At 39.5% G+C, this 17,386-nt stretch overlaps 2 protein-coding genes across 4 annotated transcripts; both read right to left on the reverse strand.

Annotated features, from left to right (window-relative positions):
- Positions 1–493: 493 nt before the first annotated feature.
- Positions 494–7,298, reverse strand: lrrc8db (leucine rich repeat containing 8 VRAC subunit Db). Of its 3 annotated transcripts, none has more exons than XM_005919795.3 (2): positions 6,129–7,298; positions 494–5,032 (listed from the first exon to the last, which is right to left on the reverse strand). In XM_005919795.3, exon 2 carries the CDS (start codon positions 5,028–5,030, stop codon positions 2,475–2,477), a length of 2,556 nt encoding a protein of 851 aa, XP_005919857.1. In that variant the 5' UTR covers positions 5,031–5,032; positions 6,129–7,298; the 3' UTR covers positions 494–2,474. The 3 variants fall into 3 exon arrangements, with proteins under 3 accessions (XP_005919857.1, XP_042072101.1, XP_005919856.1); XM_042216167.1 differs by having other exon boundaries at positions 5,792–7,298; XM_005919794.3 differs by lacking the exon at positions 6,129–7,298 and adding an exon at positions 5,165–5,784.
- A 112-nt stretch (positions 7,299–7,410) lies between these two features.
- lrrc8c (leucine rich repeat containing 8 VRAC subunit C) lies at positions 7,411–16,778 on the reverse strand. The gene is made up of 3 exons (XM_005919793.2): positions 16,618–16,778; positions 12,739–12,881; positions 7,411–10,399 (listed from the first exon to the last, which is right to left on the reverse strand). Exons 2-3 carry the CDS (start codon positions 12,874–12,876, stop codon positions 8,153–8,155), a joined length of 2,385 nt encoding a protein of 794 aa, XP_005919855.1. The 5' UTR covers positions 12,877–12,881; positions 16,618–16,778; the 3' UTR covers positions 7,411–8,152.
- Positions 16,779–17,386: the final 608 nt, after the last annotated feature.

Genomic DNA, 17,386 nt, shown 5'->3' on the forward strand with positions numbered 1-17,386 from the left:
ATAGATAGATAGATAGATAGATAGATAGATAGATAGATAGATAGATAGATAGATAGATAGATAGATAGATAGATAGATAGATAGATAGATCTATTTCATTAATTTCATCCTGGATAGCTTTAATTGGCATGTTCTTCCTGTTATGAATCCTCTCCGCCTTAGCTTCCTCCCACAGTCCAAAACTATGTCTATTAGGTTAAATGCTCATTCTAAATGGGCTGTAGGTATGAATTTGAATGTGTGAGACTCTTTCTGTGTTGACCCTGCAATAAACTGGTGATGAATGTAGTACAGGGGTGGCCAATTCCAGGCCTCGAGGGCCGGTGTCCTGCAGGTTTTAGTTCTCACCTTGCGTCAACACACCTGAATCACATGATTAGTTCGTTACCAGGCCTCTGGAGAACTTCAGGACATGTTGAGGAGCTAAATTAGCGATTTAAATCAGCTGTGTTGGTTCAAGGACACATATAAAACTTGCAGGGACACCGGCCCTCGAGGCCTGGAGTTGCCCACCCCTGATGTAGTACATAGGCAATAATGGTTTTAACAGAAACTCTGTTAAAAAGCATAAGGTTGTCAGGTAAAATGTGACTGTTGCATTTTTTCATGTAGCCCAGGTGTGTGCAGGTGTCTGGTAAAACAACATGTCAGCAGTTTTCTTACTGGTGGATGAGGAGAAAAACCTGTTCTGGCTAAGCAAAGAACAAACAAGCAAAAAGAACAGTGAGATATGAGACATCAAGGCTTTCACAACACAAATATACAGAATAATTTCACATTTTTGTGCATAAAAGTATTGCAGTGCAATTTTATTATAATTTCTAGCATTTCATAATAGCAATAATAACTGTATAGCATTCCTTTATTATGTAACATAGCGCATTTTAGAAACAGGTTTACAAAGTGCTGTGCAGAAAAACACAGAAAACACAATGTAAGTACACAAAAAATACATGAGAAATATACTGATCAGAACAGTACAACATAACTAGACGTAACAGTTAAAGTAAAAACAATAATTAAACAAAGCATCTTTGTGATTTGGCTGAAAGGAAAATGGTGTCTATTGATTAAAAAAGAGAAAAAAAGATTAAAGACTGAAGCAGTAGCAAAAGAGGTTAATGGAAATTTCAACATATAGGTGTACATCTTCAAAATGCACGATAAGCCTAAAGAAGGTGGAATACGCTTAATGAGAATATACAGTTAATTGTGGTTTATTGGTTAGTGGTAGTACATGAGGAGGGTGAATAACAGTGAAGGTAAAGATTCAGCTTGTTGTGCATGAGAAGTGAGGTTCCTGACACTAACAGTTTTGAAATGTTTATAATAACAATATAGATGAAGTTGAGATTTTTAAAGGATTCAAATCACATCCACATTTACAGTCTCCATGATAGATTTGGTTTTGTAGTTTTAAGCACATCTCTGTAATTGTAACTGAAATGCATTGAAAAAAATCCAAAAAGCGATGCCACTTCCCATAAACGGCACCCTGTTATCGCTCGTACAGATTCGATTTGAAAGTAGAGATAAAGTGCTTGATAAAAACAGTAAAACCAGTGAGCTCTGTTTATTATCCAGGAAAATGACAACATTGCTTCTGGAAAGAGATGCTTCTGTTAACTTTAAGTATTAAATATAAAATGTTTGTTAAAAGGGAAAACAGCAAAAACAACAGAAAATAAATAAGGCACACACAAAAACAAAGAAACTAACGTTATCTGATGAAAGTGCTGCCATTTTTGAGAAATAATACTTTTTTTGTGAGAGTTACATGAAAAGATTGATAGAACGTATTCATGCTAAATATGGAGCTACAGTTAGCTGAGCTCAACATTAAAGATTAAAAATACAGAGAAACCACTTGATTTTGTTCAACAAACAAGCTGAATACTGTATTCTACTTATTTAACTTTAAATATGCATGGATTTAATTTCATGGTCAGTTCACAGATTGTAGCGGTTTCCCCATTTTTCCAATCTTTTTGCTAAGCTACGCTAAGCTAATCATCTCCAGGTTGCAGCTTTATACTTCATTGTCAGATCTGGCTGGAGATACATGCAGGCATCAATCCTTTTAATCTCACTCTTTACACAAAATACTCATAATAAAGTTAATCTTAAAAAAAACAAGCAAATTAAGTCACAGCAGTAAAAGGGGTACACTTTCAATAATATATTTTTTCCCATTAATCTACTATAGATGTTTGTGAATACTATGGTTAAGAAGTATAAGGTGTTTGAGGTGCTGCTATGCATTTACAGTAACTAAAAATAAAAGGAAAAGGGAAAAAATCAAGACAAGACACAAGCCATGACATTTCCAGTGGTACCAACCCTGTATTTGCTATGTTTACTGTGTATAACCCTAAAAGCCCAACATGTGCACTAGCTGTTTTCTAGCACTAATGCACTTAAAAAACAAAGACTTGAGAGAAAATGGCCAACATTTAATGTCATATAGGATGTAACTACCGTCCATCACTTAAACATTTACATCCATTAGCAAAAGAAACACTGGTTTCCTGATTGATGCTCTCTTTTACTTCAATTGGAAGTGAGTCAAAGAGATGATCCTCCACAATCAGGCAGCTCCTGCGAAGGAGGGAACACTGACCAAGCTGAGCTGGGAGACGATCCAGACAGTTTCCCTTCAATTCCAGATGTGTGAGCTGAGAAAGTTGGCCAATTTTCTCTGGAACAGAGGAGATACAGTTGTGGCCAAAGCATAAAGTCCTTAGTTTGGTGCATTTGAACAGTTGCTTGGGAAGTGCCTCGACTTTGTTACCGGTAATGGCAAAGTATAGGAGGTTCTGGAGAAAGCCCACCTCTGGCGGGATTACCACTATAGAATTATGGCTAACATCGAGGTGCCGCAACTTGAGAAGTGTGAATAATGGTGAAGGCAGAGATTCCAGCTTGTTGTGTGAGAGATAGAGCGACTCCAGGTTTTTAACATGGCTGATTGACAGTGGAATAGTGATGATCTTATTGTGCCAAAGTTTGAGACACGTTAGTCTTTTCAGGTGCTGAAAGCTGATGACCTCTTCAATGGTGCGAATGTTGTTGGATTTGAGATCAAGTTCCTGAAGGTTGTTCAAACTGAAGATGGCGTGAGGGATTCGTTCCAGTTCACAGTTATGCAGTTCCAGTTCTGCAAGGTTCATCATTTTCTTCAAACTGTTCAGCACTAAGAGCTTTGTACCATCATTATGAATAACCAACTTTAACAGATGTGGTGACAGATCGGTTATGTTTGTAGGGATCTTTGTCAGGTTGCTTTTGAGGTGCAGAATCTTTAGGTGCCTGAGATCTCGCAGAGACTCAAGTCCAATCAGTTTGTTGTTTTCGGAGTTCAGGTTACCCACCAAATAGAGTTCCCTTAAATTTTTCAACATGTATACCCAGCTAGGAATCTCTGCAACATCTGTGAATTTGACATGAAGGCATCGGAGGTGATCACGAAGGAAAATGAAAGCTGTCTGCTCAACTTTGGCAGGACAGTGGTAGAAGTGCAGGTCCTGAAGGTTTATCATTTGTGAGATCTTCGCTGTTATTTTGGCTTCTGGGATTAATTCTAGTTTCAGAATTTCCAAGTCAGTGAGATCAAACACAGCATCCGGAACTCCAGATAGCATGAAAAGATGAAGTTCCAACTTATCTTGAGGATTGCGCGTTACATGCTGGCGTAACTTGTCAAAGGTCCATTCATGGTTCAGGCTGATTTCGCGAAGTTTATTCTCACTCACCTCAGAGAGAAAAACCCCAAAACGCTTTGAATACAGCTGGTCGTATTGATCAACCATGTGGAGGAGGAATGCAAAGTCATTTTTAACGTCAGGAATGTCACTGAAGCTGCTCTCCTCTCTGACCTTTTCAAAGGAATACTCTTTGAGTGGTCGCCGAAAAAGCCAGAACAGTGTGTATATGCAGATCACGCCATAAACGCATATGAGAGCAATATAACTAACAAGGAGCTTGTTTAACATAAATGCCATGTTATGTGTACAATGGAACTTGGTATATCCAGTCAAATGCTTTATTTCAGGCTCACACACATGGTCAAAATCTATATAAGCAACAAACGTCATTGTGTAGCACAGTATCAGAATAAATTTCACAGTTTTGATAACTGTCTGTATGGCATAGAGTCTATAAATCAAATCACTGTCTTCCACATGAGCACGGAATTTCCGAACTTTCTCAAACAGGGCCTTCGCTTGCTCGCCATCTTTCTTGTCCAGTATAGTCATGGAGGGAATTTCACTCACAAGCTTTTCAGCAGAAAAGGTAACCCCAGATTTAGTCAGCACCGGAGCGGACTGGTTCGGACTTCCCTCCTCGCTACTTGTGGACAGATGTTTCAGGAGAGAGGAGGCCCCGGCCAGCCTCTGCTTGTTCTCTGACGAATCCTCGCACGCAGTCTCAGACAGAGCTTTGGTAGTCCAAGGTGATTCAAAACACTTTCCCAGTATGGAAACAAAATGTTCTACTTTTGAGCTTGTTTTGGGGTATTTGAACCAGAAGTTGCTACTGACCATCAACACAATAGTGTGAATTAGGGCAAGGTATGGGAAATATTTTGAATACCAAGGTAGGGCGACATGGTAGCACATCTGGTTGACAAAAACATACTGCTGAAAATCCAGCTTGGTCCTGACGCCTGTAGGATAGGGCTGTCCGATGGTAGCTGGCTGTGTGAAGTGAATGGTAGGCGTGACGCTATCGGGAGGCCTTTTAGCCATGAGAGGAGCAGCTTGCTCCCCAATGGCACTCTCTTTGTTCCAAAAGCCATTGGTTGGCTCTGGTGCTTCAGGTTCCAAGAAACCCCCGGACCGCTCTGGAGTTTGCTCCAGAATGGGAAGACAAACCACTTGGTCCTTAGTTAACTGCATCGTTCCAGAAAATATGGCCAACATCAACATGACAATACCAAGATAATCCATGAAGACATCCCACCATGGCTTCAGTATTCTGTAAGTTGGCTGGATGTCATTCAGGGAGGCTACTTCTGTGAGCGTGAACATTCCTGCAACAGAAAACAACTTTAGTAAGAAAATGTGCATAGGATTATATAACAGTTGATGTTTTTGTACTGAATTGTTTTCACATAATGTCTCGGTCCATAATAAACCCACACATGAAGGAGTCTTAGATGTACCTTGTAAGCTGTTTACAGATATCCTCATCCCAATGGTACTCTGTAAAAGCGTTCCCTGACTTAAAGAATTAAAGAAATTGGGGAGGTGACATGTTGTAGATGTCACGCTGTAATGGACAATTGCAATTTAACTGGTCCAAGTGCAACCTTCTAACCGTTAATCCTGCCTTTTGTTCACTTACATTAAATTGACTCCACTGCAATCACATTTATTCTCGTAAAGCTGGATCCATTAGGGGTTTAGTGAAAAAATGCACAGCTAGTATCCCTGTCTCAAATTTCAGCTACAGCTACATTTCTCAGGAACATTTAGAGCAGACTCAGAGAAGACAGCCTCTTGGGATTGTAGCTTTAGAGAGGAGCCAACACTTGAACTGACAGATGATATGAGATGTCAGTGTGCAAAACAAACGGTGCTGTCTGCAGAGCAGCTGTAAATCCTAAGCATCTATTGCGTCTCTTTTCTGTGCCTGGTTTTCTCTGCACTTTACTCCGTGACACTGTCATAGTGGCTCTAGAGAGGCTCAACATGCTGAATACTGTTTGAGCACTGAAAACACGTGATACACAAACAGCTGCTTCGGTGTTGCTATTTAAAGAAAAAAAAAACTAAATATAATCGTTTACCCCTGCGAATAAATCTGTTGTGGTTAAAGCATGAAGGTCACTGTTTTCCATGGGGCTGCAGAGCAGGCTGATACCGGCTCCAGCAGCAAGACGCATCCATGCACTCAAAACAAGGGGTGGGGGATGTACGTGACGCCTTTAAACGCAGCACAAAAAATCTTCGGCTGCAGAAAATCACCTTCACATTAAAACAGTACACTCCGTGCAGGTTTAATTCTCTGTCCAGCTCCACTAAATTTCATAACACCATACAGCCTGCTAACGTTATTGAGCCAACGCACTGCGGCTACATTTAAAGACCTTAGATGATTTACACTCAAAACAGCCGCATACTCACCTTCAGGGAGTCTGATCCGGTTTTGCGGATGCCAGCAGTACCGAACAACGCCTCTTCTCACTTGCCATGTTTCCCTGATGAGATGAATCCGTCCATTCTTCGCACTAGTTCAACCGTGGGCCTGCCGGCAGAGCTGTAAGCAGCTTATCTGACTACCCCTACTCGGCTTCAGATGGTACGGTCCTCTGCCTCTGACTGGGCGAAACAGCCCGGCACGGCAGCACCAGCTGCTGGAGGTGAACACCGTTTGTTTGATATGCTCGTTCACCGGGGCCGGACCACCTCAGGACTTTGCACCAGGTCCGCGAAACTGTGCATCTTTTATGCGCAGGTGAAATCTTCCCTAATATTGCGCATGTTTTCTGTTCCACATCAGGACCTGATACGACGGCACTGAGCGTTTTGAAGCCCTTGTTTCAATTGACAGCAAGTGCAGGATGACCCACTGAAGTTAGGGACCGTGGCAAAAGTGCAAACGCCACATTTAAAACTGGTTTACCAGAAAAGTGCAAGAAAACACTCAATTTTCTGATTGTCAGCCTTCACTTTCAAACGGGAACATGCGAGCCCTTTTTTATTACACCTTTTAATTAATAAAAAAATCTTTACTGACAGCTGCAACCAAGCCCCCTTTGTTTACAAAGGCACATTGCATTCACCAAAAGGAAAAAACATGTGACCACATCTTGTAATTACAGCTTACAATTTATGGGTAGAAGATTTCATGGGCTTGTAATTACTAAATACCATGTGATAACTGTGAGATAAGATTTCTTTCATTTTCCTTTTTTTGTAGATGCAAAGCATTTTCATAATTGCTGAATCAAATAACATCACTTTAAAAAATAAAAAATCTTATTGAGCTTGAATGTTTTTCCGAGATAACCATCGAAATATTTTGTAGACACTTCATACCAACTACATATTTTTTTTATCTGAGGCCCTGTGGACTTTCAATAATAATCTTCTTTACAGTTATTAATCCTCAACAGCCAGCAGGTGATGCTTCATCCAACAACACAGTTGAATACAGGACATTGTCCTTTGTGCTGTTTCCTCTTTTAGACGCTTTAGATTTTACATCACTGGTCAGTAAACCAATAGAATCAAAATTGTATTGCATTTTATTTGCAATATTCTGACATTTAAAAATTCCAAATGACATTTTTTTAAAAACTCAAATTTTATTGGTCAATGACATAAAAATACTGTTCATGAAAATGCATATTTCTTACGCTGCATATTTTTTGCTCACACTTAGAGACAAAGACAAAGACCAGTGTGACATCATCCTTCAGGCTTTTAATGCACTTTAAAATGACAGCTTCCTACAATAGAGAACTGTTTAATTCTAGTTTCATTCTAAGTTTCTAGATTCTATGTATATTTCATAAGTACTTTCCTCTTTTCCTGTGATCCATGTGAAGTAACAGTCTCTTAGATCTAAATATATACAGTACAGCCTAAGGCTACTGGCCTACACATAAATGTGTGGTCATGAATGTGAAGATTTACATTCAGTCATGATGCAGTGACTGGAAATAGGCTTTGCAGAAAGGCTTTAACAATATGGGAAATAAGCTTCTTCCTTCTCCACAGATAAAAGAGAAAAATCAATATCACTTTATGTATATAAAGCTAGAGGCAGCAGAGAGTTATTTTATCAGAGACTTCAGGGAGAAAGAGCTGACCTGGCTGTATCAGTGACTACTGATTAATAGACAGATGTGAGACTAAAATAAAACTTTTCTTAAAACTTTTAGAAAGAAAAGGAACACTTTCTCATAACGCGGAACTCTCTCTTTAAGATTGAGTAGTGGCCGTATAAAGTGTCCCTGCAGCAGCCACACTCAATGTGACAATAGATGAATATGTCATTTTCCTTCAGTTAATAAAACAAAAGAACAAAAAGATATCTCTAGCATGTTTATAATGCTTAAATATAACAATGACTTCATATTAAACAAATGCTCTGAATTGATAGACAGAACAAACAGCAGGCACTACGGCTACAATAAGGCATCTCACTCAGCCTTCATTTGATCCCTGACATCTGAAGGCAGAGTTTCAAACAGTGTCTCCTCAACTATAAGGCCACTGCGCTTCAAAGCGCGACAGAAAGCAAGCTCCTGTGGCAGGAACTCAAAGTGGTTGCCTTTGAGCTCCAGGTAGGTCAGAAGAGCTAGATAGGATATTTTTGGCGAGAGTTTGGACAGCGAGTTCTTGCCAAGCTTTAGCGTTTTCAGCTTTTTGCAAAAGAACAGTTCATCTGGTAGATTTTCAATTTTGTTGCAAGAGACAGAAAGGTACTGCAGGCTCTGAAGAACTCCGATTTCTGGAGGAATGAAACGGATGTCATTGTTGGATAGGTCCAGGTAGCGCAGCTTGTTGCACAAGAACAGGTGTGAGGGCAATATCTCAATCTTGTTGTGGCTGAAGTAGAGGTGCTCTAAGCTGCCGAGTTTTTTGATATGCTCTGGGATGTACATGATGCTGTTGTACCAGAGTTTGAGGCAAGTGAGCTTCCGCAGATGCTGGAAGCTGACAATTTCCTCTATCGAACGAAGGTTATTCTCTTTCAGGTCAAGCTTTTGCAGACTTGTTAGGCTAAAGACTGCATGCGGAATGCGCTCCAGATCACAGCGTACTAGCTCCAGCTCTATTAGATTGGTCATCTTTTTCAGGTTGTTGAGCATTACTAGCTTAGTGCCATCGTTGTGTAAATAGAGTTGCTGCAGATGGCTGGAAACATCCACAATCGACTGGGGTATCTTGGTTAAGCTGCTCTTAAGGGAGAGTATTTTGAGACACTTCATTTCCCGCAGAGACTCAAGAACTATATTCTTGGAGGCATCAGAGCTGAGGGACCCAGTAAGATAGAGCTCCTCTAAATTTCGCAGGCCATACATCCAGTTTGGAAATTCTCTGTTGTCATCAAACTTCACACGAAGCACTTTCAGGTTCTCTTTGAGGAAGGACGTAGCAGTTGTGTGCAACTTTAAAGAGCACTGGTAAAGAGACAGCTCCTGAAGATCTTGCAGCTGTGAGATTGAGGCAGGGATGGTGACATTGTTGATTAGTTCCAGCTTGAGTGACTGCAGCTCTGTCAGTTCAAAGACAGTGTCGGGTAAACCAGAGAACATGAACAGCTGTAGTTCAAGTTTGTTGTTGGAGTTGGTCTGGAGTCTCTGACGCAGTTTCTCTGCAGTCCACTCATGGTTGAGACTGAGCTGTTTCAGTTTGTTTTCACTGACTTCGGAGAGAAAAACTGCAAATCGTTTGGAATACAGTGGGTCATACTGATCAATCATGTGAAGCATGAAAGCAAAGTCATTCTTGACATCTGGGATGTCACTGATGCCCGTTTCCTGTCGCACATACTCGAATGAGTATTCTTTCAGTGAGCGGTAAAACAGCCAGTAGGAGGTGTAGAGGCTTGTTAATCCATAGACAGACACCAAGAACAGGTAACAGCAAGACAACTTAGAAAAGAGATGAGCCATGGTGTGATTGCATTCAAAGACTTTGTAGCCTGTCATGTTCTGGATCTCCTCGATACCGTTGCAACGTACTGTGTTATTTACGTTATTTACTAGAGCGCTGTTATAAGCAATGATCACAAGGAATTTAAACACCTTGAATACAGTCTGGCAAACATACATGAGGTAAAGGATATCTCCTTCCTCAACATGCAAACGGAACTTCTTCACCTTTTCGAACAGAGCTTTAGCTTGTTCACCCTCCTTTTTATCAAGAACACTTGCTGATGGCTGGTCAACAACAATCTTTTCGGCAATAGAACGCAGGGACTGCGTCTTCTCGAGGCTGCCTTCCCCCGGAGACATAGGAATGTTAGACCTAGAAGCGGTGCCCTTTTTATGATCCTGTTCTTCTTGATTTTCTCCAGACACTTCCGACAAAGCTCGTGTGGTCCAGGGAGAGTCGAAGCACTTGCCAAGCATAGAGATAAAATGCTCTATTTTAGAGCTTGAGCCAGGGAATTTGAACCAGAAGTTGCTACACACCATGAAAACTAAAGTGTGCATGAGCACCAAATAGGGAAAGTATTTGGCATACCAATGCAAGGCATTCTCATAGCACATTTGGTTGATGAAACTGTACTGTTGAAGATCTAGATTGGTCTTCAGGCCTGTTGGTACAGTTGAGGTGTTGGACTGCAGATGTAATGGTGACTTCAACCCTACTTCACTGCTGTTGTCTGAAGGCAATGATATTCTTTGAGGAAGGCATATAATTTTATCGTGCATTACCTAAAATGAAATAAAAATATATATATATATATTAGAAAGAAGAAATGCATAATAAGGCTCAGTCAGACACAGAAATGAGTGTTTTTCAGATTTCATGCAATGAAGGGTCCACAGTTAAGCTTTTGTTAACTTAAAGGTGAGCCTTTGAAGGAACTACCAATGAAAGCAAAGGACACTGCTGATTGACATGTGATAAATACCATTAGAACACTAGAATGTCCCCTAGCAATCAACCGTCAGGTACAATCAATGAGCAACAAGCCTTTGTGGCTTAAAGTGCTAAATTGTTTCTCAGTTACGTTTCAAGGGTAATTTGCTTTCCCGAAAATAATTCACAAGAACATTTATAATGAGCACATTTTGACATTTATATCCTTGCAGGTTTCAGCAAACCAGCCATAGGGCCAAAACTGGTAACCCCGGAAACGGAGGATTAATCATAGGGTGGCTACAGTTGTCAAACTGCCTATTGGGTCTGTTGTAACCTAAACCATGATCTTTTATAACCTATGCAAACCTAAACTCGGTAGTTTTAATGGCTAAGCAAGAAAACATTTCTCAAAAGTTAAAATATTTTATGCAAGAAATAAAATAGTGGTGCCAACCCTCGACTCAAGGACATATGATCCTAAGACAGCATCATGTTTGTCCTGAAGCAAGTATTACAGTATTTTTTTTGCAGGGAATATGTGTTGAATTAGAACATGCACTGCCTCAACCCAGGAGACATTACGCAATTAAGTCGTTTAGAGCATAATGGTCACTGTGATTGCTTTCCAGATCTGATAAGCCTTCAGTATCATAGATCTTTTCCTCAAACTGAATGTCCCATATCACGTGAAATAACAAAATGCTACCCTGCATCTTCCATGTTTTGCTGGCTGTTACTGGTCTGAATGTTCGCATGGATAAACACTGCTTCTCCAGAAAAAGAGAAGCAAAGTCTTTATGGCATTTCCCATCTTTGATTAGACAGGAATCGATGTCTGATCAAAACACCACACTCACTCCATTAGCTTGAATAACATAAGGAAGTCAAAACGAGTCAGTATTGACTGCTAAAGGTTGAACTATTTGTTAAAAATCAGACACATTTGCACTGTAAGGAGAGCCCTCTTCTGACTGCACCTGTGACACAGATACAAAAAATCCAGTACATCCCAGATACACTGCTGTTTTGATTTCTGTTTTTCTACCATTTAGCCTTGCTACTTTGTGCATTTTCACTAAGAGAGAGCCGTGCATGGATTTCAGTAAGCCACAAAAAGTTACCACATTATTACAGTGCATATAAAGCATTCTCTCATTAACTTTACTTGGGTGCTCTACGTAACCTGATTGCATGTAAACACACTGAGCGCTATCCACCAAATGGCATCAGTAAAAAACAAATGCCTTAGGCGTTTACTTGTAATGTAAATAATGAAAAGCAGCTGCTTGACTAAGAGATGCTAATGACAGGAAATGGGGCTCAGAGGAGGAGATGTTATGTGGACTCTGTTTACCTGTTTAAAACTCAGATTCTCGACCCATTTTAGTGAGAAGTGAGGACATAAAATTAATCGCTATAGTAAGCAATGCAGTTGCGCTGCAGATATCACAGACAGCAATGCAAAGTCAAGTCAGTGAAAGTCTCTGAAGACTGACTGATTGATCTGCAGAATTTTAAAAACTCAAACTATACAGTAAGTGACAAGATTTCTGTGTCAGGCAGCGTAATACGTTTACATAACTGACTTATAAACTAAACTTGGCTACAAAAAGAATTGTTCACTCAATTTACAACCAATCAGATCACGTCCAAACACTGTAATGGTGAGAATGGGAAACAATGGCAGCTTCCAGCCTGATAAATTTCCTGTTAACATTTTTCTTAAACTGTTTTGGTATCATTTCCAGGATTTACACTAAAGAGTTGTACAACATTCAAAAAAAAGTCCCTATTTCACACAGAGAGTGAAGTCAAGTAGCGCCTCACAGGAGTTAGGAGTCTTCTGTTTACTAAAAGTGGCTGGGCGGTTAAAGTTTCCACTGGTACACTCCTGATGGGCTGAATGCCTCCCTTGCTTTACACAGGCTGGGTTGTAAAAGCACATAATTAGTGCTTTTTTGAGCTGGTTCCAAAGCAGAAAGCAAAGCAGTAATGTTGCCATCTGGGAGAGTATAGACTTTCTCTGAGTCTAATTATTGTTAAATTTAATGAGAAAACTGTAGAAAAACTTCTCTTATCACATAAACAGAATGTTTGAATCCAAACTTGTGGGTTACTGTGTATTAGCTACACTTCCATTAGTCTCTTTCTTCAAGTAAATACATCACGGTGAGTCAGTCTTACTGACCTGAAGAGTACATCCAAAGACGCCAATCATGAGCATCATTACAGACAGATAGTCAGTGAACACATCCCACCACGGCTTCAGGACTCTGAACGCTGTCTGCTGTTCAGAAAACTGCCGGAATTCCATCACAGGAATCATGGTGCCTGTTACAAAACAATGGAAAAGAACACCACATAACTCTTAGAGAGTACAATTGGGAAATGTATTAGCCTCAGAGAAAACAATGACATTATTAAATTCACAGGGCATTCCTTTTTAAAGCCACTCACCACCAGTGTGACTTTTATGATGCATCTTACATCCCTTTTGTTGTTGTTGTTTGAACTCTGTCACATCTTTAATGTTTGGCTAACCATTTTAATTTGGCTTTTGAGTATTCTGCTTTTTGCTTATCAGTCAAAGCAGTTACTTTCCTTTCAAAGCTGCCAAAAATGTTCATTTCTTAGGTTCCATTAAAGCTCCCAAACATTTTTACCAAATATCAAGCCATTTTTCCATTGTTTTCTTTTTAGCCTTGAAATATCAAAGCTTTCAACAATATTCCAGGACCAAGCCCACAGGCCTGGGCATTCATGTCATCATAAAGTAGGGTGGAGAAACTGTTAAAGGACACAATATGTGGACTGCAGCCCAACGTTGTGGGGTAATCAAGGCAATCTACAAACTTGGTCCACATCAAGGGACTGAAACATTAAATGTCAAGGATTTGTGGTAACATAACTGGGTGTGGAGGCTTCCTTCAAAGTCATTATACTTTGACTAACATTTCAATTAACAATGTTAACACTTCACATTAGCTTAATACAAAAATACTGAAGTAAAATTACCAATTTAAACAATCTGCATTCACTAAAAGAAGATTAACCACTAAATAAAAGTATCTGGATATAGATGAGTTTCTTTTGTGCTTCCAGTGTTAACTATTGGCCATACCGGTATGGTATTGGTCCAGAATTTGACAATCAAAACCCTGTATTTTCCTACTTCCCACAATCCAGATAGACTAGTTTTGAACCCTGAACTTTCTCTCTTTGCCCAAACCTCACCTCAAGTGGAACTCTGACATTGTGCAAATGCCCATCTCAAATGTAATTTATTAAGAGCCATTCTATACATTGGACTATAAACATTACTCATTCTGACAAGTGTTTAGACATGAATTTCACAGTCCAAAAGCCCACTGGTTTTGCAGAGTCGGTTCACACCTGGCAACACGATGACTAACAAAACTGATCATAACCAATCACAGCACTTAGCTTGTATACACAACAGCAAGTTGTTGGAGCTATTAATCTCTTTACAGGCTATTTAAAGATTAATTTTGTTAAAACCAGTAGCATGAAAAAGAGCAGAGTCCCTCACACTGTCATTATGTGGTCACCTTCTTTAAAGTACTGCAGCTGCAGGATCCTGTTTCCAGTGTCTGTCTGGCAGTAGCTTGGTTACACTCTCATTTAAACTGAAGAGGCATGTGACAAACACTCTCCACACTGATTTCTGTAGTAAAACATTCCAGTGTGAACTATATAGTACATAGCATGTCTCTACAACCGGAAAATGACTGAACGATCTAAATAGTCGTCAGATTATAAAGTGCAACATTTGATCATATGCAGCTCCACAGTGGTAAATAGCTACGGTCAATAAAACCTTGTCTTGCATTATTAATAAGTTTAGCCGTAAGGTATTCTTGAACATGTTGCTAAAAGACTGAAGCTTTTAGAGACGTCATGTTTTTCATAGTTCAATTAAGTTTTTTCACCTGGAGTGTCTTTATCGATTCTTCCATTTCACAATCATAACAACAGGAAGGAGTGAGAGAAGCTCTTCAGGAGATGTTTATACGAAACCGTGGCAGACTTTAAAGGGTCGGTTAGGTCACACAGCAAAAATTATCTTTTCTCACTTAGCTCCAAATAACAATGCAAATAAGTGTAAGTTTCAGTGTTTTGAGATATCCATCTCAATGGAATTTTGTTTATTGCATTTTTTTTTATTTGTCTTTAAAGAATTCTAGCAGCTACATTTTTAACTCTGGTTTGGCCACATTTCTACTCATAAAGAAGTTTATGATGTTGACAATTTAATAGATGCTAAATTTACTCAAGTACTGCATGTAAGTAGCTTCTAGAGTCAGCGTAATATGAAACTGTCATTTATACTATGTCGCTATTTGTGGAGGAGTTTTAGAATTCCTGTTTCAGATCCATGGCGTTCTGGCTGGACTGCAAACTGGTAGAAGACTGATTCCATCTTATTGCTGTTTTATTGCCATCTTGCCACAATAAAGTCACTTTGAAGACTGCAACTTATTAAATTTCTGTTTACGTGTAAGGACTCTGGTTCCGGGATACTGAACAAGCTGAAGTCATCCTACTAACAAATGTATAATCCAGCAAACAGAGTGTTAGAATAGTCTAATGTGCTTGATACGAATGCACGGACAAGTTTCTCAGAGTCAGTTTGAGATAAGAAACTTCTGACTTTTGATCTATATTTTTAAAGTGATAGAAAGCAGTTCTAGTGACTGTCAAAACTAAGACCATTCACCAAAACAGATTCCTGACTTGCTCGCTGTATTTCAGAGCAAGGGATGATAAATATGAACACATTTTCTGTCTGACTTTTTTGGACCACCAGCAAATATTACCGTCTGCTCTGTGTTCAGTTCTAAAACGTTTCGAGACATCCAACAATTAATGTCACCAGTTCAGCTCATTAATTTGTGAAGAGAGGTTAGATCATCAAAGTAAACCATGTACAACTGTGTATCATCTGTGTAAGTATGATAGAATATATTAGGATTCTTTATGAAAGCACCAACTGGGAGTATGTAAAAGTTAAAGAGTTATCGACCAAGAACAGACCCCTGATGGACCTGCATGTGTGTGTGCAGAAACACAATGACATCATTCCCCGCAAACAACAAACTGAATGTGTGTAAAACCAGCAGCACATCCCTAATTTTATAATATGAATTTCAGGGATGAATTTCACTGCTGTCCTAAAAGAAAAAGTTTGGCCTAAACAAATGTATTTACAAGTAAAATCAACTCAGCTGATAACAAGTAATTTGATGATCATTTGAAAACATGTAATTTGATGTAACTAATTTCTTAATAAATTATTTTACATAAGCACTGAATTTTATGGTGTTCTGGGTTTTTTTTTTCTAGACCCTGAGGGCCTCCATAGTTTAATGGGGTGGGGGGAGGGTTGAAAGGGCTTCTGTGAAGCCTACACTGTGTTAGGTAAAGGAAAAATACTGTCTTGGTACTGGATGAGTCAGCCATTGAATTGAACTGACCAGGCCATATCCTTGTCCCTTCCTGACAGGAAACTTGTCTGAATCCCAGATATCCAAAAACAGACATGTTTGGAACACACCCAGCCACAGGCATACAAGTCCTGTCTCATTAAGGACATGGGGGGAAAAAACCCGCCCGCACTGCGGGACTGGATTTCTCTTTTCTAAGGAGCTACTTTCAAGTCTTTAGACTTTAATGTAAAACGGAAGCGCCGGGAAAAGTGCTCACACAGTAGGAAGAACTGTGATTCATCTTGCAGTCGCACAAATCATCCATAACTCATTCTGTTGGGAGCTACAGTTCGACCTTAAAACGTTTTTAGTGGAGATTCAGTGGTGCTCTCTTACAGAGGTGCTGTCCACTTTCCTGTACGCAGATTGCTCTGTAGCATATTCAGACCCTATTTATATAACCGGGACGTAAAGTAACGGTAATCGGGATAACTTGTAGTTTGAGAGGCGCTCCGCCGAATATAACTGCGTTATTGTAGCTCCGCTGCGCGTTTGGACAGTGAAAATCCGTCTATCGCGTCGGTTCAACATCACTGACAGTGTTAACGGTAAATATTTACCTTCTCTGAGATGCGAGCTGGACTCGAAGATCTGAGTTGTCGGGTTTCAAGCGATGAAGTCTCCGATCATGATGTGCGTGGCCGCCTTTTCTCCTCTGCCTCTGACCGCCAACCTTCCTAGATCCTCTGCCAGAGCATGCAGGCATGTATACTGTGAGCCACAGGGGCGTGGACATCTCAGGAAACCCCAGCAGATGTTTGTAATGCATGGAAACTGCAGCTGGCTGCTAATATTGATGACAATAGTACTAACATTAAGGCTTATTAAAAATGTATGCATTTATTTGACTTTCAATACAGCTGAAAAGTAAAATTCCTTTATTAAAACTCATCAGTATACTCTCAGAGGTCTCAAACAGTCAAGTTTTTTTTTTCTTTACTCAACTGATTTGATCAGTCTTTTGTTGGATGTTTGTTACATTGCAGATCACAATTAAACAAAGTGTGTTTACAGCAACAACATTAAACTGTTCACGCAAGAGCAAATACGCCAAATTTAATTGATCAAAAATGAGATATGTTTTAACATGGGCCTTTCTAATGAATGCATGGTAAGTATGTAAGTAACATAATATAAGGACTGGCAGTAAAGTTTTTTTTTTAAAACTCCATAAAGTATTAAATGAAAGGTGCTCAGTATGCAAAAAAAATAAAATAAAATCCTTAAAGATGCAAAAACTTTACTTTATGATTCTACTTTATTTCCATCTGAAATGTAAGTATAGCAACAAAACTGAGGCGACAGTGCAAATACATCAAATCCATTGTA

Source organism: Haplochromis burtoni, unplaced genomic scaffold (assembly GCF_018398535.1).
Source record: "Haplochromis burtoni strain Fernald_Lab_line unplaced genomic scaffold, NCSU_Asbu1 Contig_13, whole genome shotgun sequence".
In the NCBI taxonomy this organism is placed as follows: Eukaryota; Metazoa; Chordata; class Actinopteri; order Cichliformes; family Cichlidae; genus Haplochromis; species Haplochromis burtoni.

Coding starts and splice junctions, on each gene's coding strand:
- lrrc8db (XM_005919794.3), bottom strand. CDS start 5,192: ATGAGGATATCTGTAAACAGCTTACAAG. Junction 5,033..5,164: donor ATCTGTAAACAGCTTACAAG/GTACATCTAAGA, acceptor TTTCTGTTGCAG/GAATGTTCACGCTCACAGAA.
- lrrc8c (XM_005919793.2), bottom strand. CDS start 12,876: ATGATTCCTGTGATGGAATTCCGGCAGTTTTCTGAACAGCAGACAGCG. Junction 10,400..12,738: donor TCTTTGGATGTACTCTTCAG/GTCAGTAAGACT, acceptor ATTTCATTTTAG/GTAATGCACGATAAAATTAT.